Genomic DNA, 23,762 nt, shown 5'->3' with positions numbered 1-23,762 from the left:
GCCCTCAATGTAATATCAACCTAAACCCTAAAATCAAGAGCCTTAAACAGCAGGTGAGGACCAGCTATAATGTCCCCACATTGATGATGTTCTGTCTAGAACCAACCACACACACATCTAACCACACACACACCCACACACACATCCAACCACACACACACCCACCCACACACACATCCACCCACACCCACACACACACACACACACCATGTGATGTCTTGGAAGAAAGGTAATTTTGGAGACAAATGAAGAGGACCAGACAACATTGATCAGCTGGATGCACAGAGATGTCCCCGTATTGCTCGATGACTCATGTGAGAATTTTTCCTGAAAGGACAGATAATAAGAAAAGCTGTGCTATCTTGCTGGAATATTAACTGAAGCTATAAACAAGGCTTTTGAAGGATAAGGGTCCATCTGGACAAAGGGTGAATGTCCCTGTCAGTGTGTGGTCTGTTTCCAAGCTGATGTCCTTAGCTGTGGGGTTATGCTTGCACACACTGAGAAAATAAGGTGTTGTACAGGCTCCTCACCAAGGAGATCAACTTGAGTATTTATTTTTCAAATCGCTTTTTCACATAGTGGCTCTTCACTTAGTGCAAAGAGGTACAAACATTTAATTCAGAAAGGAGACATTTATACTTTGTCCTTCTCACATTCACACTGTGAGAAAGTGGAAAGAAATATTTTTTATATTGAATAAAGAAAGCTGTATCTGAATGAAGCCAAAACACTGCGTTTGCAACCTAAATTTGTTTTGCTTTTAAGGTACACAAAACATTTTTGTTGAACTGTAAAGTGAGAGCCAAAGCCAGTCAGAGGAAAGGTAAAGGTTCCTACATGCACTTTTAACTTGAGAGTGTGCATCTGTAGTCTGCACTGACATTCCCTGTTGTGTTAACAGAGTACCGCAATAAGAAGGTCACTTTTTCATCTTCTCTTTGGAAGGGGCTGCAGGTACCAACTGGGGAAGCAATGGTGGGAAAATGTACGCTGATAATTTAAAAGCTGATACCAAAGAAAGTACAGTGTCTTCACGTTTGTTCATCTCTGACAAGAACCCCAACCATGTTCCTGTTGTTTTAGCTCTTCTCGATGCATACATGTCCTCACCTCTATATGTTACCAGCGTGGCACTGAATTCATGTACATGGTAACTGGTAACACAGCTTGGGATTCGGTGTTTATTTTGTCGGTGTATTTTGTTCACAACCAATTCACATGCAGTGGAGATCCTTGGTGGATCCGTGTACTATCCTCCCCCAGTACAAAGACATTTGCAACAGTTGTTGTTGCATAATGGAAAAAGGTATCTATCTGAGGGACCCCTTACTAATTTATTTCTAGGGGCCCTAAGCAGTTGCTTGGTTATCCTGTCCTGGCGGGGAGCTGTCCTGATGTAAAGTGCCTGTGTGTATGTTGCCTTTGTGGATTAGTTTGAACCTTATACATCATGGTTACATCTCAAAATCAACACGTTAGAGAAATGAAAGAGCAAATGTCACTGAAAGAGCATTTTCACTGGGGGCACTTAGACATGTCAAATTAACGAATTTAGTAATGGCTGAGGCCTGTTTAGCTTTTTTTAGTTCTCATATTGTGCTTGCTGCCAATCTCTTGCAGTTTACTGGGATACTTGAAATGTGAGGACGCCTTAGCTAACACCTGTGCTTTCCTGACAAGGTAAAATGTCTGTAATGAAAAAGGCCATAAACATGATATTTGAGAATCACATATCTGTTAAATCTAACTTTTTCTTTTTTCCCTTATTTTACAGTATGTTGAGTTTCCTTAATTCCTCTTAAAAAGCTCTAATTTTGACTTTGTGAACTAGTTTGTAAGTAAATGTCAAAGATTAATATTAAGCAACTCCAGCCCATGGAGCAGTCATGCCACATCATCCGCCCCCTCAGCGGTAGGCTGATGTATCTGATGGAAATGCCAATTCACAGGAAAACAGTGTGCGTGGTTTCCGGTAGCATATGAGTCCTTCTTCTTATTTCCTGTCTGAAGCTGTTACTTCATAGGTGCCCATGTGCCCCACACATTTTGACAATTGACAAGCGGAGGCGTCTCTATCATTGCTTACTAATTTATGTCAGAAACTGTCGCGAAAAAAAGGCCATTCACTTTGAGGTAGTCATGAGTCTACCTGCCCAGTAGGTGGAGCCGGCAGAAAGAGAAAACAGATGACAGATGGGTAAATGTGACAGAAATATAACTTTTCTTTTTAAATATGAGCTTCAGCACAACTCCACTTCTTTTGGATCTCATCTGAACACATAAAACATTAAAAAAATAAAAAAGACTCAAATGTGTGTGTGTGTGTGTGTGTGTGTGTGTGTGTGTGTGTGTGTGTGTGTGTGTGTGTGTGTGTGTGTGTGTGTGAATATATAACATCTTTGTTGTCTAATTAGAAATGGTTAGAGCACATTTGGGGGTGAAGGGAGATTTCAAATTATAATGTTTTCATTAAAGTATAAATAAGAAAAATCATTCCCTTTAGCAAGTTTATTTCAGGTTAAATTTAATTATAAACAATTTAGTTCTGAAGATGTTTGCCCCAAATATACAGTACAGTTGTCTCCCACTTGATTAAGTGAAATGTGATCGCAGTCTAAATTACACAGCTGCACTGCGCTCTGAAAATGTAATGAACACACAAGGTTTTCCAGGAAAAAAGGTTTTTACTGAAAAAAAAAAACTATGGTCATTTTATAATTTTATAACATATGATTGTATAAACATAAACATAGATGGGCATCAATGAAAATCAGTTACATAAAGTTTAAAATACATCTACTCCTCTTTTAGCAGGTGAGAGTAAAATGCTTTTAAGAGGTTAAAATCTTCCACGTTTACATCAATCGAAGGTTGACATACAGTGTTAAGTTGTATGAGCTAAAATATAAACAAAGACAATTACAAATCATGTTTAATTCTGAATTAACATTTCATCCATTCATGTCTGAGGCTGACAACATCAGTGGTCTTGAATGAGCTGACATGCTCGCATAAATTCTATCAAGACAATGACACATGAGGTTTTGACAATCACACCGCACAGTACAAAGAAGAACTGCATCCCAACACATGACAAGTTGCTAGTAAAGGGTTGATTGCAAGTGCGGCGACTGAGTCTTTGAGCATCCAGCATCTGGGGGTGGGGGGTTAAGATCAAGGTGTAGCGGCTTGGAAGGGCGTTGTTATTTGATTTTGCAGTCAGAGCAGCCTCCCCCACCGTCTCTGTGAGTGCTTTAGTGTAGTTAGTGGAGGAGGTATACAGTATGGGGGTAGTTCAGTGGTTGTTGGTTAAGACTACAGACAGCCCACAAATTCAAGGCGGGTGGAGATAGCTGGACTGACCGTGGAGAGCAAGGCCGATCTGATGGAGGGACTGGAGGCAGCATGTGGGTACAGCCTTTAGTTACCATGGAGATAACTGGTTTTAATGGTCAGTGTGGTTTTCCATCGTGGACGGACGGTCAAGAGGCAGGTCAGAGATAAGGAACACACTACCTCTTCCCAAACAAAGGGTGGCTGCCTTAAGAGTTCTTGGCGACCATCTTCATTGTGATGGTCTTCACTTCTGAGTACTCCTTCAAGCCGCTTTCTCCCCTGAAACAGGAAACAGTAACAATGCTGCTCATTTTGTTTAAAATCTCACGCTGACTTTCACATTGAAATGTAGTGTATACACTGGTGGAGACTCTGGGATCAGAAATATTGCAATATCCTCTTAGATAAAGATTTATGTCATGTTAAGCAATTTGGGAAAGTAGGTTTTCAAAACACAAAGTCAGTACTAGCAAGGCTGTGGCTAATTTGTGTATATTGAGAGGGCAGACAACCAAGCAATACTCACAATTCACGTCCATTGCCAGACATTTTATATCCCCCAAATGGACACTGTGTGCTCAGAGCATTGAAGCAGTTTATCCTGGAAAGTACACAAAACATTGATCACTCTTGTGCATTTGACTCCTGCGGTTTGCTATACCATTTAGCATAACTTTGTTGCTGCATTCATTCTCACAGCTATTTCTGAAACCCTGTGAACTTGAGCTTAGCAAATGCAGCTGTTGTTGTCAGGTAGTGTATTTGCAAACTACAGCTGCCTGGAAATAACCTATGAAAGCAAGAGGAGGTAAAACATTTTCTCAGAGAATGGAAAATAAAATCTTGTCAACGTGGTTAAAAAGTGGGTGAACTTTGTGAGTTGCTGAGTAGGAGGAACACAACTTCCCTTATAATAGTAATTAGAAAACTGTGTAAGTGTAACTGTTCGTAGATAAGACTAAAGAGATGAGATGAGGTCAAATTCAACAGGCGATGAAAAGTGTCTAGCAGATGCTCTATGTTAGCTATACTCCCACCATGCTCATAACCATATGTAGGTAATTGCACCACAAAGAAAACAAGGACTCAACAAGTAACATTTTACGATGTTTTCATTTATACAAATTATAAAATTAGGGTGTCCATTTACATTCACAATTTATGGTTTGAGTTATTGTCTTGTACCGGCACAAAACTTTCTAATATTTCCACATCTTGCCTGTTTGATCTGTGGTGAAAACAGGAAGGAAAGCATGTTTTGTGGCTCGTGTAATGAAAGTAAAGTGGCACATTGCCAGTTTACAGATTGCTGATGGCAGAGGCTGAAATGGCTGATACTTTCCACATGAAAAATATTACTGATTGCAGCTTAAGACAGAACTTACCAGACAGTGCCAGCTTGCATTGCTGTGGATATGGTCAAGGCTTTGTTGATGTCACTGGTGAACACAGCAGCGACCAAACCATAATCTGAGTTGTTGGCTCTTTCTATCACTTCATCAATAGTTTTGAACTTCATGATCTGCTGCACGGGTCCAAAAATCTGTGGCAAGTTGAGAATATAGTGATTGTGATTAGTGTAAATACAACTAGAAGTTAGTACCTCACTGGATTTTACTGTATGTTTGTACAGTTATTGTCAGGTTTACTTATTTAAGATAAGACACTGTATTATAATGCTTTTCTAAGTGGTTCAATTTGCTCAAGTTCATGCCTCAATAATAACAATTGCAGTACTTTTACAAAGAGTACTTCTTCAAAGAGCTATCAGAAGTCCTTGTCTCTAGTTTTATACCTCCTCTCTGGCGATGCGCATGTCATCCTTCACATTAGAGAAAACCGTAGGCTCAATGAAGAACCCCTTCAAGCCCAGAGCTTTGCCTCCACACTCCAGCTTGGCTCCTTCACTGATGCCGCTCTGGATGAACTCCAACACACGATTCTGGTGCTCCCGGCTGATCTGTGGATGTGGACGACAGTGAAACGGAGAACAAGACAAGCAAACAATATCTTAGAGATAGAGCATGTGATAGAAAAGCAAAGTGAACTTCTTCTTGAGTGTAAGGTCATGAAACTAGCTGCGTTCACGTTACCTGTGGACCCTGCTCAGTCGTGGGGTCGAAGGGGCTGCCTACTATCCTCCTCTTGGCTCTCTCCACACTCCTCCGGACAAACTCATCGTAAATGGGCTCCTCCACAAAGATGCGTGAGCCTGCCGTGCAGCACTGACCTGCATTGAAAAACACTCCCTGGTGGGCCTGTTCCACAGCAAGATCCACTGGGGAAAAAGAGACTTTAGTTAGTCAATGATTTGATGACACTTCTTGTTCATTAAAACAAACTGCTGTATGGAAATCCTTGAATTCATTAATTAATTGAAGGACTTATTATTGAGTTATTAGTGAGCAAAGTTGCAGTTGGAAATAGTTCAGAACAGTCACAGTGAGCTACTATTATCAGATGCCATATAAAAACTTCACCTGGTTAGAAAAAGTTAAGTATGTCGTGTACTATTACAAAATTTGCCTCATATACCTCATTTATAGGAGCTATCCTGTGCAAATCTGATACCTGACACCTGAGAGACAGGATCCTGCTGTTGTGCACAAAGGGTTAACAGACTCCTGTGATTTATGGGTCTCGGCTGAAGCACCCGACTGAGTCAGAGTCCATTCTCCTGATTTACAGGCCTTAGTGAGCCCCTCTCACGGCTGCTGAAAGCATTTGAAAGCCTCAGCGCCCCCCAGTTTGGTAAGCCACTTAGAATTTATATGAAACCCATCCATCCAGGGGTTTTCATAGTACTTTGAACATTGTGGGATCTTCAGCCTAAGATTTTTTTGTCCACAGATTGGACACCCTAGAAATAAATATCTAAATAAAATAATTCTAGCCATGAATAAAGCACAGTTTGAAAACTTACAGTCAGCATCTGCAAATATGATGTTGGGATTTTTTCCTCCCAGTTCCAGAGTCACTCTCTTCAGGTTACTCTTCCCAGCTGCCTCTTGGATCAGCTTGCCGACCTAGCAGGGGAAAAACATCTGAGGTTTACTCCTAGTGATACAGGCCTGCAGCCAGATCAGTAAATCAGCTGGAGCCATTAAATATCTTAAAGAGGCTGGTTAGCTCCAAACAAGGAAAGCACCGGTAGGCCAGCTGAAACACGAGTTCTGCAAACACACAGAATTAATATCTATTGCAGGTTTTTGGAGACGGTAACAGGAAAGGAAAACAAAATGATGTTTCAGCCGGGAACAAAATCTGATATGTAATGAAGGGCAGGAAGAGGCAACCACGAGGTGTGTGGGTGGTGCTCTGTGATCTAGCACACTATGGGACAAGTCGTTTGGTATGAGAAGGGTCTGATGTGTTGATATGGCAGACGATGAGGGATTTTCTGTGGTTTTTCCTTATTTTCCTACTATTCCTATTTCCACTTTACTCCTTATCAAGAGTGATATCATATAACCAAAATGAAGAGCAATAAATAATGCATTTAGCAACAACATTCCATGATAAAATATTTGTGGGAAAACAGCCATTGCTCAGAAGCATCACATTTGTAGATCAGGGACCCTGTTTTACTTTCTGAACTACAGATGTAATTTGTTGCAGATATTTTTCCACATTGTTTATATAATGACTTATGAAAGACAATATCACGTCTGCAATAATGTCTGTTACATTCCAGTTTAGCAGCAGACTACACTGAGACTAAACCTTTGTAGCAATAAACAAATAGATTAATAAAATATATGCAAAAATGGCTGGATATGACCAGACGTATAACATAGTCCTTAGATAGGATAAAACCTGCAAAAAAACACTTGCATTGTCCTTTAAGGTAAACAATCAACCTTTTGGAAAATATGCTCACTTTGCAAATGATTAGAAATTACTGATACGCAGAGATACACCAGAGATGCAGTTTAAGACACTATCTCCAGATCTTAGCTTAGTTTAGCACAACAACTAAAGGCAATAAAGTCCAACAACTAGCACCTCTAAAACTCACACTTAGCAACATCTTGTTAGTTCAATCACCGGCCAAAATGATAGGTGAGGTGTTATGATTGGGTTTTGTGTTAATTTGCGAGCTTTGACGGCACCCCAGGCAACTTATTTCTTTGGATTAGGCAACTCAAGGTGCTTCAGAGGCATGAAGAAGAAATATAAAAGCTACTTAGCTTAGCACAATATAGAAGATATACAAGGTATTTAAAATGATTAAACAATAGTAATGAAAACTTGCTCATAGAAAAATTTGGTTGTTACCTGACTCTTTCCCTCTATTTCGTCTTTATGCTAAGCTAAATGGTTTATAACTTCATATTTTTTATCATTTGTGAGAGTGGTACCAGACTTTTCAACTAATTCTTCACAAGAAAGAAAACATGTTGATGATGGACAACACCTTAGGAGCATTACGTATCATATATTTATTGAACTGTTGAAGTATAAGAGGTTAAAATTAAACACAGTGAACAAATGTCCCATTTTACGCATCGGAATAAAAAAATTTTTTTAATTTTTTTTTAAATATTTTTGTTTTCAGTGTCCTTAAACACTGCATTAACCTGACAGATAACAAGCCTGAGAACGCTCACACGCTTTTTTTCACAATCCTACACTCTAAACAAGTATTCATCTTCCTGTTACTCACACAATTTCCTTTTCCAAGAGAACAGAAAGATAAAGTGGAAAATACCCTGTTGATAATCTTCTGCGACTATCGCCTCCACTGTCTGATTCACTCTAGTTACCAATAATGAAAATGAAACGAATAGAACAGAGTCTGCTGTGCTGTGGCTGGAACTGATGCTGTATAACAACAAAGCAATACTTGGCCGGGCTTTGTTGTTTCCGATGTGTTTTGTCTGTCTTTGATCAGAAACTCTGAGTGGCTGACTAAGGAGAGGCTAGCGTGTGTTTATTCAGGGATAAAGGAAACACGCTGGGCTGCTCAACTCCTCCGTGTGGACTCACAGCCACATGTGAGTCAGTAAGAGGATGAGTTGTGGTCCTAAAATCCACCTGTAACTACGCCACCGCCTTCTACCATGAGAGGAGATGCTGTATGTCCCACTATCCCCCACTATTACTACTACAATGAAGTGACTCACTGTCTGGGCATCAACAGTCTCTCACAGCACTGGCTCATTTTCTCAGTAATTGACTCCAGAACACATGAAACAAAAGGAAAACTAGTAAAAAAGAAAAAAAAAGAAAAAGAGGTTCTAGGTCATCCACAAAGGAAATGTTCAATCAAAACGATAAAACAGAGAAGGTGCATAGATAGATAGGTTAGTTAGCGGTTATTTAGTTATTAGTGGCTGTGTATGGCTGTACTTTAAAGCTCCTTTAAAGCCACTTTACATGCTCCCAGTCACAAAACTCATTGGATAACCACTGATTTTTCGAGTAATTTAAACTGGGACACAACAGATCAACCAACATCCCCATTCCTGAGACTAGTAACATGTCTCAAAACATGATTCATCCACATCCATCCATATCAAAAGGCAAATAGTGGTATAGGAAAAAAAAAAAAAAACATATTTCAAGTCTTGTATGTCTCACAGTGCTGCCGAATTTAGACTTCATTGCTGAGTCTGTTTGGTACTTGATAGTAATCTATGATGTCTATAAATGCTTATCAAAGGTTGCCCACATCACACTGAGTCAAAACAGACATTACATAATCTCTCATTCTCAACACACACACATGAAATAAAGGCCATAAAAACACCATTTCTACATTAAGACTACGATGACTATGATTTTAACAGACAGGTTGGTGTAGGAAAACAGACACATGTTTACAAATGATGTGAAAAGAAGGGATGTGCTGCCACTGTGGCTCCGGCCACAGACCACAACACTCGTCACCTAACTCGATATGTCCTTTAGCTTCCCATTAACTGCTTCCCTGTTTTTGCAAGGCTACGCGGCTTTATCCTGTGTGTGCCCTGATAGTGAGTTAAATGAGAAGCACTGCGGAGGTGCATTAATGCAGAAGAGACAGCTGAGGGAAAGCAGAGGAGGGGGAGGGTTTTCAGAGAGACATGTTTGTATACTCTTGACAGCACAAATATGTGCGTGTGTGTGAGATAAAATCAGAGGCCTGTCATGGGGAGTAATGACAAGGCACGCAGCTTATGTAAGACCCCATTTGTTTGTCATTTAGACTTCAATACAGGCACACAACATCCCTTAATTACCCAGCCTCCTCTTATGCTCTGCACATGTTGGTCACTGTGTCACTTGTGTTCAGTGACAAAAGCGAGCAGTAGGCAGCTGCTGATCTGAGCCACTTTACTGGAAAGAAAAGTACCTCGGTTGATCCTGTGAAAGCCACTTTGTCTATGCCCATGTGCGAAGCAATTGCAGCTCCCGCTGTTGGCCCGAATCCTGGCAAAATATTGATGACTCCCGGTGGAAACCCGGCCTGTCAAAACAATATGAAAGGAAACAAGCTTTAGCGGAGATGACAGCAGAGCCAAGCAAAACCACAGGCAGTGTGGGGGAATCCGGACCCAACCCAACCTCCATACGAGCAGAGAGTGGAGAGAACATCAAAAAGAAGAAGGCAACAGACAGATAGTCTCCAAAAAGAAGAGAGGCCAGGGAGGACACAGGGAAAAAGAGAGGATGTGGACACAACATTATTTGGATTCTCATACTTATTTTCCACAGCTGCAGTCGATAACCACACGTCAGTGCACTGATGTGCAGATATCACTTTGGATTGAAATGCAGACTATGTTTGTGTTAGCTTTATTTAATCATGTTTTATGTTGACTTGCCTGTTTTATCTGAAACGCATGCTTGAAACTATGTGATGTCTGTCAGCATTTATGTCACATTCAGATAAACTTAAAGGTGAAAACAACTTCGCTTTTTAAGTTCAGGCATTTGTGTTGACTTTCACATCTGTGTGTACATCATAAAGTACCCATCAACATTAATACAGTCGTTGCCTTCTACTAACTCTCCTCTGTTCAGTATGTGTGTATTTTCAGTGCGACACTAAGATACATCCATACTGTTTAAGTGTTAATGCTGCATTCATGTACAATGTGAATATATAAGCAAATATAGATAAATAATGTTTATTTATTTAATATGCTACAGTAGTATTTTTTAGCAGTTTAATGCTAAAGCGTATTGCTCTTATAAAATGAGCTGAATCGCTGGCGTGGAAGTTCTTTGCAGACATTGTCTCAGAAATTCACAATATCTTCGACACTGAATTATATAATAGAGGCTGATGTGAAAGTTTTATAAGATGACTTAAAGGCAACATAATAGGTCAGCAGCCAGCTATTTCCAACAGTAATGACAGTGTCATTGCTCCTGTAGCTTCCAGTATTCTAATAAGCTTTTAACAAGAAACATATACCGTGTATGACTGATGGTGGTTACGTCAATATTGTGGCAAGCGCCGTTGCTAAAAGCTGCCTGATTTGTTCAGCGACAATGGTCATTTCGTGTCACGTCAAAGATTTGTGTAAACTGTACATTTCTTTAGGGGGATGTTCAGACTTTTTTAAGTGGAGTTGTTCTGAATGTCATCTCGACAAACAAACCTCTAACAGCGCTGTATCAATGGAGAAGCAAAAACTATCGATAGACTAACAAAATAAAAGAGTCCTTTAACTTTAGCTCTGACTTGGCTGGATTTAAAGATTGCAGACTGTGAACAGATGCAACAGATAGACAAGTGACACATTTTTAAACATCATTTTTTTTTTGTCGCCTTGTGGTTACATTAACATTGGACTGTGCAAATAAAGTGTTGGCCAGATTCATACCGAACACTGTGTTCTTGGCAAAATGAAACTTATAATATGATTCTGATTCCGAGTGCTAATGCTCCACTGTCCAAATACAGTGTTTGAAGTTGGCAGAGCACCTCTGTTGTTTACCTCCTTGATGAGAGCTGCTACGTGGAGGCAGGTGAGTGGTGTCTGCTCAGCAGGTTTGAGAACAACAGTGTTTCCACATGCGAGTGCTGGGCCCAGCTTCCATGCTGTCATCATTAGAGGGAAGTTCCACTGTGCACAACACACACACACACACACACACACACACACAAGCAGGAAAAAGACATCATGCATCTGACACACTGGGTGGTCACAAGTCAAGTTCAATAACTCATCGCTCTTAAGTCACTCACTCTCATTTTCTCTCTGTTTAAACATAGTCAAGTGAGAAAATGTTCTCGGCACTTGTACAGTATTTTCTCTTCCCACAGTATTCTGAGAAAGTCGGGAAATTGCAACACATGTGCAATAGACCCATATCACTGTACAACACACAGGCCTGTGTTATTTCTGCTTTACACAGGAGCCCATGGGGCTCAACACAGAACCACACGCTTTCTGCACTCTTGCACAATCAGCAGTGTCTCTTTCTCCTTGATCTTTTCCTCCTTTCACATCATTCTTCTTTCCTCAAATACACTGTGTTAAATCCCTCAGCTCACTCTTCTGCTTCTCACTTCTCGTTCTCTATTACTCAAACTCCCTGGCACAATCATTTTCGGGGCTTACCAGCAGGGTTTATACAAATAAACAGTGACTGTGAGGGAATTACTGGAAAATTTCAGAATGTAATTCAATAAACAGACTAATATCTCTTTTAAATTCAGCCAATTTACTCTTATCGGCTTCTTTATTTACACTTGCGCGTCCAAATGTATTCATTGTTCATGTCACTTGTAGGAAGGGTTGTACTCACAGGGATAATTTGTCCACAAACTCCAATGGGCTCATATCTGGTAAATGTCAGATACTCTCCATCTGTGGAGGAACACACATGCAGACAAGCACACCCACAAAGAGGAAACTGGGTTATTCGTGTCCAACTCTAGGATTTGTTTAAAAGCTCGAAAAAATGCCTAAAACACATGAAAAATGCAACCACCTGCCACCCTTGGTGTTGTTGACTCAACATGTTAATTTGTAAATGAATCCACACGCAACATTCCTGCTTACTTTACCCTGGTGAGAGATTACATTTCTTTTTGAGCCTCGAACAGCACAGGCATGCGTGTAGCTGTTTTAGGTCATAGAGATGGGTGTTATGCTGGAAAGGCTTGCTCATTCCTCTTGCATTACTTGAGTAAAAGGAGGTACTTACTGAGGGTGTGCCATGCTTGTTCATTCTCCACAAAAACAATTCATATTGAGAAATGTGTGTATGAATTTGTTACAACAGTGGTCAGCTGGTGATTGCCTAATGTTGCATTTGGATGGGAACAATTGGTGGTAGATGACAAGCCAAATAATCATTTTCAGTGGGAAACAGTAAAAGTTTGACAATGGACACAAAACTGCAGTAAAGGTTCCCATATGTCAACTGTTTTCCTTCATTCCAGTGTGGATGTTGGATCTTTCAAAATTGTTATTGTTTGCAGAATGAATCTATAAACCTATTAGACATGAGATTTTCAAGACAAACTCAAGTGTCTGCAAGGCTTGTTTGAAAATATAACGTCTGTAAATGACTTAGATTTCAATTTGGAACGGGCAACGTAAACAATACCGAGCTGTGTAGCCAAAGGTGCTCCATATAATGACACTCCCCATTCGTTTCACACTGCCTGCACACCACAATCTTAGCACAACATGCAAGACAAAGAGGTGCTCACAGGGTTGCTGATGGTAGATGTATTGCAGTCCATGGTGACAGGTGAACAAACAGCAGTGCTTACATCATACCAGCTACAGGAATAGCTCTGTTTATTTCCTCTGAAAGTCTACAAGAGGAATAAAGCTTAAACTAAAGCCCTGGGAAATGCTCGCCGTGGCTGGTTTGGCAGCAGTGTACAAGAGAAGCTTTGAGAGGCACAATACGTTTGTATCAGGAGGTTTGCCATGTCCTCTCTCTTATTCTTTTTCTTCCTGCTGAAACAAACGCCCCGCTTTCCTTTCTCCCACCCCCAAATTCTATTGCGTTAACAGGGGCGACCATGGCCTCTTTCGATAAATTCACAATCAGTGTTCGGATTGATCCGCAACAACAGCACTTTGTTAGGACAAACCCTGCAGTTTCCCTCCGCTCTACAAACCTTCATGGAGTAATTAAAAAAAAAATTACATGTTTTATATTTTATATTATGTACGTCATGCTGTCTAACCCACATACATACATGTTACTGTTGCTCATAATAGGAAGATATAACCTACAGATCGGCTGAGTATTTTAGCCGCTTTTAGCTTATTGTTTTGTTTTTTTCTCCACGTTTGTTGTTTTGACTCACTCGTAGGCCTATTTGCCTACCTAACCGTCACCAAATTTCATACCGACACAACAGACATACAGGAGCACTTAGCACTCTGGATACATTCAAAGCTAACCATGAAAAGGTTTCCATTATCAGATTAAGCGATTTAAGTATTGTGTTTATGCTGCCCCCAAGAGGCCAGAAAATTTTGATTTTACAGTTTGTTTTAACAAAATAACTTAAATGAAACAAAACCATTTGTTAAATCATGACACGTTTGACTGATACAAAGGAAAACATTTAACTAAAAATCCAATTAAGTAACCTACTTTTTGTATTTTATTGTATATTCGAAAAGTTAAAGGCGATACAAATTCTTCAGTTTCAGTTTCTCTGATCGAACACATTGCCTGGGATTTGAATAGGTTTATAGATTCAACTAAACAACAGCATACAGAGTATCTCCAGGGACAACCCTCACACTTCTAATATCTTACCCATCCTTTCTTTTTCCTGTCTTATCTCACTACCACTCAGCACCAAATCTATTTCCTTGAAATTGTGCTGTGGAGTACTCAAAAGGGTACTTACCCATTGGAATGGACGTGCCATGGATCTTGTCTGCATATCCAGCAAAGTATCTCAGTGTCTTTATAGTTCCTTGGAGGTCCACAAACAGGGTGGGCAGGAAAGGCTTCCCACTGTTCAGCGACTCAATAGTCTGAAGAGAGGCGAGGGAGACGTTTGAGAAATATGTGATATAACCTTGTGATCCTCACATAATTCCATACTGTTCCATCCTTTACACTCACCCATGAGTGAAATGTGACACTAAGATAACACTAAACTACAAATACAGCCTCTCAGCTACAGTTACATGTTCTCTTTGAGGCGAGGAAAATCTATGATTCTCTAACAGTGAGGCAGCTGAAAGCGCTTTGCAGAAGGCATGAAGAGTGTTAAAAGAAAATAAACTGAACATGAACAAAATGAAAACCGGATGATAAACAGACAAACAAATAATGTTAACAGTATAATTTCAAAGCACTGACAGAAATGTCAGACAGAAGGAAGAGAACATGTGATATTTGTCAACATTCTCAACACTGGTCCACTCACTGCGAGATAGACGCTGTCCCTCTCCACCAGGTCAGCCAATTTGGACAGCAGTCGACCTCTCTCAGATGCATCCATCCTTCTCCATACAGAGCCCAAAGAAAAGGCAAGACGAGCGGCTTGCACAGCTTTGTCAACATCGGCCTGCAAAGAGAAACATTTCAAAATCAAATGTCTACCTTACACTAATGAAATATGTTTCTACATTTCAGTACTATGTCTGCTGCTCATTATTTAACGGAACATTGATTAAAATCAATTCTTATTTCATGAGCAATTCTACATTTCTACTTTTCTCAAACAGTGCACTTGTGTGTACTAATTACCACTTGTGGTGCTAATTTACACTAGATTTCAGAAGGAACATATCATACATTTTCAGTTATTAATTTCTTAAAAAATAAGTCACAAAAGATAACGTATTCTTATCAATGAAACCACGCACTATTATATAAATTAGTCGAAATTTGTGTCCACCACAATTATCCAAAATTATACTAAAACAAATCTATATACAAAAGAATGGTAATTCTGCATATTGAATACAAAATATACGTGAACTTCATTTATACCAGTTGCTTTTGTTTCCGCTCATATGACTGAGAACCTCCACAGACAAACTGTAATTATGTCAAAATGTGCTTTAAGCATCATTTTATAATTTCTTTGATGAGCAATGTTACCTGCTGTAATGAGAGCTTTCAAATGGAAGAGGGAAAAAATCCTCCAGCACTCGAGTAAAAGTGCCCTGTTTTTTGTTGTGTTTACCTTCTCTGCTTCTTGAACTTCACAGATCTGCTCCCCAGTAGCCGGGTTGTAGACAGGGAAGACCTTCCCACTGACGGAGTCCTGCCACTCATTATTGATGAAAATCTAAAAAAGAAAAGGTCAGTATTTAGCTTTTCAGTAACAGATGCCTTACACATATGCGTATTCGTACCTGAACTGATTTGTCAGCAAAAGGGTTTAAAAACAAACTGAGCTTGAATGGGAGATAATGACAGCCCTATTCTTTGTTAAATATTTATGTTATTTTACGCAATCATTTCATTACACCGTGTTCACTGCAGAAATATTCAGCTCTCTTTCAGGCTCTTGTGCAAGGGATATGGGAGAATCTCTGGAAATCTGGACAGAGATTCCTGCCTGTCCAGCATTGCTCTCTGGGGAGTGCTCCACCATCCAGACAAAGGGGGGGTGGAGGGGGGGGGGGGGGGGTGCAGGGGTACAGATAAATCCCTATCAGACACCAGACCCCCACCCACCTACCCACCCGCCTCCCCCCAACACAGAGACACACGTTTCACAACATCACTGCTCGTTTACGAGATCATAAAACACGTGCTGCGCTTGGTTTCTGTGATGCGTTAAAGCAAGTCTTCCGTTAAACAACCGCCTGGGATTCCAAACAGGACATATTCAACATCCATTGAGACCACGAGAAAAATAAATGTTTACACAATCGGCGGACTCAGAATCAAGTCACTGAAACACAAGCAAACTTTCTGTTCGCTGTACAAAAGGCAAGGTGTGATATGAAATTGTAGATATACCTTGTGCACGTTAAGTCTGCAACAAAAGTCTCCTCTCTCTGTGACATGTTTAGATCCATTAGGCAGACTACTCACACACTGTTTTTAATGGCTGTCAGTCTGTCTGATAGATAGAGTGCAAGGAGAACATCTGTTGGCACAAATCCCTCTGTGTATACATATGCTCTTACCGTCCTTCTACTTTAGAGGAGTTCTGATGCACTGAGAGCGAACCGGAGAGCAAGGTTCAAGTATCCTGCTGGCCTTAGCCTCCCTAAACTCTCCAACATGTTTACCTCCATAAACGCTGAGCTTTAAGCACTATTTAATTGGCTGTAAACTGTTGGCTGTGTTTACTTTCAGGCTGGTATAAAATACCAAGGAGTCTGAAAACGGCCTCCCTCCTCCTTATCATTCCCACGGCTCGCTGGCTCATAATGTGGACTCTGCATATGATTAACTCGCATGCAAATGTTTAAGGTGTTCAGCATCGCTGTGAAGCAGCCCACAGAAAAATACTGTATAAGCTTATTCCTTTGTAGCGGTCACCCTAAAACCATCCCCCACAGACCAGAGTGACTTCTCTCTCTACCAGCCCAGTATTCTCAGGCGCCTTCCATCAGAGGCCACCTTTAATCTGCTGCTCATTAAGAGCACTTCATAAAATTGTCAGTAACGATAAGGAGCAGAGGGCCAGCTAGAAAAACAAAAAGTCCCGTAGAGCACTGAATTAGTTTTCAAATTTATAGGGGCCACTGAAGTGGGGCGCCTTAAATCAGAGGAGCCCCCTGACAGCCACAACAGTCCGAGCAAGAATGCAGACCGTGGGTAGCTTTATGCATGGCGTAACCCCTCTCACAAGATGCTGCTAAAGGAGAACGGATGAAGCACAAGAACAGTGGAGCAGGCCCCACCTAAATCACGGCCAGAAAAGGACAACTGTCAGCCGTCGTTTGGCTCGGCCCTCTCGCTGGGCTCGGACTGGTGTTAGACTTTTGTCTCATTCCATTGAGAGACTTGATTAAGATGACAGGCCAGAGTAGTAAATCAACTCTCAAGGTTTCTTAAAATTGCTTTTAGGATCATTTGGACGAGGGGCAAAGAACGCAAGGATGAAAAAACAAGTGCAAGGGTGCACATTTTCAAATGACTAATAGTGTTTTCTTTCCCATTCCCTGCGGGGTCGTTACTATCACTTCACAGGACGGTTTCATGTTTATGAAAGCCTGCGTTTTCACTCAGTACTCAGGATTAACTTAGTATCTGCAGAGATGATGAGAACAAAGTCAAAGTAAACAACTTCTTACTCTTAAAGCTAAGCCAGTACTTCGCACGTCATACATTTTCTTTTAAACCAGTTCTGAAAACCATCAAGTTTAGAGACTTTTGTATTGCTGCATTAATTTGAACAAACATTCAGTCTGACACAGGGCTGCGATGTGTGATGTCTGACACGGAACGAGGAAGCCTGATGTGGATGAGAGTGGAGCAGTAAGCATATAGGTCAAGACTTTCTGCATGGGTCACAGGGCAGCTGCAAACATTTAGCAACTCCCATGCTTTTCTATAAAAGCTGTCAGTCACATCATCCGGAGAGCCTGGCCGTGGGGATGATAAAAAAGACATGACAAAAAGACACGACAAAATTAGAATCAAGATGTGCTCATCTTGCATGTATACGCTTCATTTTTTATGTTTTGCGTGATATTAACAACAATTTATCATTTCCGAATGTTCCGTAATAGGAAGTAAGAAACGCCAAAATACTTTCTGCAGCCAAAAAAACATCTGTTTGGCTCTTCGCCGCCTCTGAAAGCTCAGATGCTAACGGCTGAAGGAATATGTAAGGCTTCTCAGTCCTGCTTTTTAAAGTGAGGGTGGGGTGGAGTGGGGGGTGTAGAGTTTTTTTTTTCTTTCAGGGGGGGTTAGAGAAAGATTTAGGGGTGTGTGTGAGGGTTTACGTGTGTGTTTATACACAACACGCCAAGATTCCACAGCCAGACGAATCCTACGGGCACCTGCAACACTCGTCTGCACAGGAAGTTTCATATCCTCCCCTATCACAGGACCTCTGCTTCCTCTCCTTTTCTGGATGGGATTCAGAAGTCTTATAATTACTACTGTTACAAGTGACTGGAGAGCATGTGAAAGTGGAGACCAGCTGGTGTTTTTCCTCCTATTCCTCTCCACATGTCTGACACCACGAAGCCTTTCGTGTGTTTTATTCACACACCGGCACACAATGCCACCCTGCACTCCTGGGTTTGGCGAAGTTCGACCTCGCTGTCACTGACTGGCAAACGTCTTTGTCTCGCCAGTATGTGTGGGCAACCACTAAAAGCTGTTTCCAAAGTTATGTGAGAAACACACTCAATGCAAACAACTACATCGTGTTTATATAGAGAGTATATATATATATTAACTACTCATAAATGTATTAGAGCTTCCTAATGAAAGACAGAGCAATATACCGAGGCTACAAAACTAACGTCTCCTCTCACTGGTGTTTTTTTTTACCATCCTAGTTTTGATGGGTTTCCTGTGTACTTAACCATTCTTTAAATCTCAGGTCAAGGGAGTGTTTAAAGACGCTTCTTTTTTTCCTTTTTTTTTTCTTTTACATAGTTCTACTAAAGGGATCAGTGGTCAAAGAGGAAGTCATTTATAAAGAAATGTCACGCTTTTTCACAAATAAACATCTAGAAGACCACATCTGACTCTCCTGCATCCCGTGGTTGCTACAGAAACAGCCCATTCCAATAGATTTATGAAGCCAAGTGTTTTTCATAATGACACCGTAAGGATTTACACGTTCCTTGTCAAGAGGGCCGCAAACTGAAGGTATGGGAAGTTAACAGGGCAACCTCGCTGTCACTGCTCTTCCTTAAACAGTGATTAAGAGACAGGGGACACGATGTTGACGTGTGCGCTAAGATGGTAATTTACACTCGCAGCACAAGCGGGCATTTCACTCTGATGGACATATTAATGGCAGTGCACACTTACCCTGTCACAATCAAAGAGATGTGTTTTAGAGAGTATGCGGCCATGTGTGTGCGAACAAGGAGATTGTGTAAGCAAAGGCACATAAGGGAGGGAGGGGCTCTTGCTGTGCTCCTTGTGATAAATCATTTAGTTGCACAGTATCCGCTAACTTTGGCTCTGTTTGATGTTGATCGCAGTAAGATGGTGGTTTTGAAGTGAAATACTCCAGAACTGCAGGTCAGGCTCTGGAGAGGCAGGGCCACTAACCCACACAGTGAGACAGGGTCATAATTTACACCCCGGTGGACAGCACCTAGCATCGGGGAGCCCCAAGACTCCATCTGTACTATCTCAATCAGTGACAGATTGATGGAGCCTCTTATTCATCCAAACTGAGTGGATGTCTCTGCATAGAGTGCTTTACAAATACACAGGTCTCCAGCAGACCAAATCCGCACAGGTTCCTATGGTGAAAGTGCACTAATTCCACCATGAGCAAAGCAACAAAGAAAATTTATAACTGTTGATTAGATTAAGAGATCTGTAACTCAGACAGTGAACACGGTTCTTGAATCGGATCTGTGAGTCTGGTACTAGTTAATTCCCTATTAGGGCTTCAATAAATTAAAATACATCTTAAAATATATACGTCCTTATCAGCCACGCATCACACTAACATTTCTGAATCATATTAGTTTAAAAAAAATAAAAAAAAGTTTAACAAAGACTAATAAAAACATAAAAACGTGTTTTCCTTGCATTTTTACCACATGGTACCACATTTTATAGACAGTTCCTTCAGAGCAGAAGCAACACTATTTTACATTCTTGTTAAATTTGTCCCACTGAGTGTCTGGTTTAACAACCTACTATCACTGAACAGTGTAAAAAAAAAAAAAAACCCACAGAGGATAAGGGATATCACCTGCTAAAAAGAGCACGAAAACAGTCTCCTTAATTATTCATAAACCAGAGTCCCTCTTCTTCACGTCTGCCACAAGTGAAAAACGACAATAAATAGCTATCATCACTCTCTTATTTATGGCTTCCTTTGTGGTCCTATCAACCTTTAAACTGTTTCAGTCTCGTAACCCAGCTGTTGGAGACTTCTGGCGATAAAAATGTGGGGGTAGGGGATAGGGAGAAAAAGTTCTCAACGCGCTTTCAGCCACAACAGGAGATGTGAACAAAAATTACTAATTCTCACGGGGATGTCAATAAACTAATAACATAAGTCCTTTTTAATGTAGATGGACACACGGCAGAAGATATCTTAACTGATACAATCACACAACGCGCCTTTGACGGCGAGCAGTTCATGACTCGGTGAGTAGGACAAGGGGCAAACCTTGATTGCAATAACCCTTTGTTATCACATGCTTCCCTGTTATAGAAGGACATTTGTTAAGTCATGATACCGTACCAGCTATATCTCTGTTCCCAGGGTCATCTGGAGTAAACTCTGCATTACAAAACAAAGACAACTTTCTGTGACATGGTGACAAAAATGTGAAATTAAAACGGCTTCATGTTGCCTCCTTATTTCAGAAATTATGCTTTTAAATGATATCTGAAGAAAGGGACAGTATCAGCGAACAATGTTGGCTGTTTCCCGTGCAGTCAGTGGGGTGGAGAACAGGAACAGGGTGTGAGGAGAGCCCACGCCAGGGGTGCCCATAAATCAGAGCCCTTCTGCCCCCTATGTCCACCAAACCAACAGGGACTGGATGATCCAAATTCCTGGGGGTTAATTCACCAAGTCGCTCCCTAAATTTCCTCCTGTACACCGTTGTTTCCACCCCTTTAACTAACACTCTGCACTGCGAAGGAATGGAGACCTTCCGCCAAGACACTGCCTATGCAACATGTACCGTCCTCTTCGCAGTGCAGCAGCCGCGTGCCCTTTGCACTTAAAACACTGAGCGATGTGTTAACACAGAGCAATTATAGCGGCGAATGAACTTACACCACGCTATCATTAATCTGTCCTCTATGAGATCTGCCCTTTAATCTCGCAATCATAAAAACACTTGTTCTGCAGCTACGAGAACATTTCAGTAGCAACAAACTGCAGCGGGCTACATTCTGGCTGGTGAGACTGACGACGAGAGCTTGAACAAAAAAAAAAAGTTGCGAGAACAAGAAGAAACGTATGTGATCTTTATACTAATGAAGTAACGTCAAAATGTACAGATGTCTCCATGGTTTTAAAAACACAAGAAGACATTGTGGACATGTATCAAACTGAATAAGAAACTATTGGGCCTATTTTTACGTGTGTGTAACTGGTTCAGTATTTGCAGTGGCTGGAGATCCACGCTGGGAGCTTAACAAATAAACTACTGGTTCATTTTTGTAAAAGTCGCTCTTGTGTACTCTTCGGAGTGAGTAAATGCTGAAGCTTTTCACAAAGGATTTAAATTTTCTTTTTGTATTTTCAATATGGTTTGTGTCAAGAATCAAATAAAGTTCTTTGTTTGACTCATACTTCTTCCTCCAGCTGTTTCTGCATCCCCTTTCTTCCACCCACACACTTCTGACTGTAGAGCAATCCAAAAGTGCTCTGAAAACACATTGTCCACAAAATGCATTTTGCCTCTAAACAATGTATTCACTAAACCAACTGCGTGTTACATAATTACAGAGCAATGCCTGATTAGAATTACATTTGTTGACTATTATTTAGACACAAAAAACCTGTGCAGTCATCACTGGTGCCACTTTATAAACAAAATGGATTTTGGTTGCATTTGTGTCAGTTCTTTCCACTGGTGCCTAAGAAGTTCAAATCACAGTAAATTTATTCAGTGAATTCTCCAACATGTAGGGGGAAATGAAAGAAGACTTGGTTGAACTCTTGCAATATTTTAGAAAAATATTAATATATTTTTTTCTTTCTTTGAACTTCCCTTTCAAAATACATCTCTCAAAATACGTCTCGTTAATTGACTTCCCATGTAACCACTTGAGATGGCGTTGGCCTGTGTGTGCACTTTAGGTGCAAAGTGTGATAAAAATAAAATAAAATAAAATAAAGTAAAATAAAAAATATATATAATAACTTTAGGAAAAGTGACTACATGACGCAGCGTTGCAAAGTTTTAGTCGCTTTAACTCTTCACTTTAGCGCTGAGTGGGTTCGTAAAACACGCACAAACCGTGATATGAACTTTATCAGCGTGTTATTTGAATCCGTCTATCAAAATGTTGTAGCATGAACAATTTTAAAACGCCCTAGTCATAAGAATAATCAGTTATTAAACTTAATCATAATAGCAGGTCTCTACAGTGAAGCAATTAATCACGTTTTCATAGAAACCCACAATTACTTTTCATTCAGTCATTTTTTAATTAACTAATTATTATTATTATTTTAGAAAGTACACATATCTACAATATTTATAAAAATATGTTATATCAGTTATATGTTAGATCTGGTTCATTGGTTTGTAATAGTATCTCGCAGGAGCTTCGGGTAATTTAATGAGCTGTACTGAACACGTGCGGACTCAAAGAAAACTGGCCAAAGTCGTGCAGTTGTCAGCGCACAGGTTTTTACTTTAAGATAAAAAAAGATAAACGTTCTGCTGGAGACGTAGACCAGCTCCAGTCCAGCTCGAGCTACGCAGTCCGATAGTGAAGCTTCAGCTCCTGACACACAAACTAAGTTTAGTTCTGACACATTCCTCGAAGTTTTGGTTCGAGATCAGACGTCAGCCCGAAGAAGGAGCCGAGTCGTTACGCGCAAAGTAAACTCAAGTCGGTCGGCGGCGGAGTGTGGAGAGAAACAGACCTTGGTGTACTTGATCTCTGGGTTAGGCACCGGTGAGGGCATCAGCTGGAGGGATGCCATGAGAGCAGCGGGGTCGCTCTTCACCTCTCCGGGAATCTCGATCTTACTGGAAGTCATCACGGCCGTCTCTCCGCTCGTCTGCCTGCTGCGCCTCTCTGGGTTTTTTCAGCAGATTTCTGATTGGGATTTTGGGTTCCTTCCTGGGTTTATAGCCAGGTGTCAGCCGCGGTTCATTTTCATTGGGCAAAGAAAAGGGCTGTCCTTTTGAAAATTAAATTCAAGCATTTACATAAACGACCTCAGCCATGCGTGTTAAGGAGGAGGAACACAGCCACCCCACCCACCTCACACTCCCGGTGCACTCACTTTCCACTGCTATGCTCCATAACAGCGCACGCTTTTCTACAGTAACCCATATAGTTTTAAAAACTCTCTAACTTTAACAAAGCTCGGAATTGCGCATAAATATAATGTTATGTCATCTCGGTGGGCCTAATAATTCAGTAAGTAACGTTTACATTTTTCTGAAAAGGCACCATTTGGTGAAACATGCCATAGTTCCACAAACTTACTGAAGCATATTATTCTAATGAAACGTAAACATTTATTTGGCAAAACAAACACACCACAAGTCCATTTAGTCTCCAGGGCTTATACATGATCCAGCTGGAGTTTGCCCCGTTAACACTGAGATGCCCATGTCCCCGTGCAATTTAATGATCTTCTTTTTAGATTAAAAGTTAACTAATTTTCTTTAAATCAT

At 40.7% G+C, this 23,762-nt stretch overlaps 1 protein-coding gene across 1 annotated transcript; it reads right to left on the bottom strand.

Moving 5' to 3' along the window:
• Nucleotides 1-2,667: 2,667 nt before the first annotated feature.
• On the bottom strand, nucleotides 2,668-23,264 carry aldh1a2 (aldehyde dehydrogenase 1 family, member A2). Its single transcript, XM_047581056.1, has 13 exons — nucleotides 23,000-23,264; nucleotides 15,458-15,562; nucleotides 14,693-14,833; nucleotides 14,165-14,294; nucleotides 12,085-12,146; nucleotides 11,271-11,399; nucleotides 9,677-9,790; nucleotides 6,263-6,365; nucleotides 5,433-5,617; nucleotides 5,135-5,299; nucleotides 4,725-4,882; nucleotides 3,866-3,940; nucleotides 2,668-3,618 (listed from the first exon to the last, which is right to left on the bottom strand). The coding sequence occupies exons 1-13, from the start codon at nucleotides 23,114-23,116 to the stop codon at nucleotides 3,546-3,548; spliced, it is 1,557 nt and encodes a 518-aa protein (XP_047437012.1). The 5' UTR covers nucleotides 23,117-23,264; the 3' UTR covers nucleotides 2,668-3,545.
• Nucleotides 23,265-23,762: the final 498 nt, after the last annotated feature.

Source organism: Mugil cephalus, chromosome 3 (assembly GCF_022458985.1).
Source record: "Mugil cephalus isolate CIBA_MC_2020 chromosome 3, CIBA_Mcephalus_1.1, whole genome shotgun sequence".
Lineage (NCBI taxonomy): Eukaryota > Metazoa > Chordata > Actinopteri > Mugiliformes > Mugilidae > Mugil > Mugil cephalus.
The sequence above is the reverse complement of the archived record's forward strand: the minus strand, read 5'-3'. Positions and strand labels throughout refer to the sequence as shown.

Bases quoted from the DNA above. Each gene is read 5' to 3' on its own strand.
- aldh1a2 (XM_047581056.1), bottom strand. From the start codon at position 23,116: ATGACTTCCAGTAAGATCGAGATTCCCGGAGAGGTGAAGAGCGACCCC. The intron at 12,147-14,164 runs GTAAGTACCCTT...GTTCCTCCACAG, and splicing joins TGGCACGTCCATTCCAATGG to ATGGAGAGTATCTGACATTT. The intron at 3,941-4,724 runs GTAAGTTCTGTC...TGTACTTTCCAG, and splicing joins ATGCAAGCTGGCACTGTCTG to GATAAACTGCTTCAATGCTC.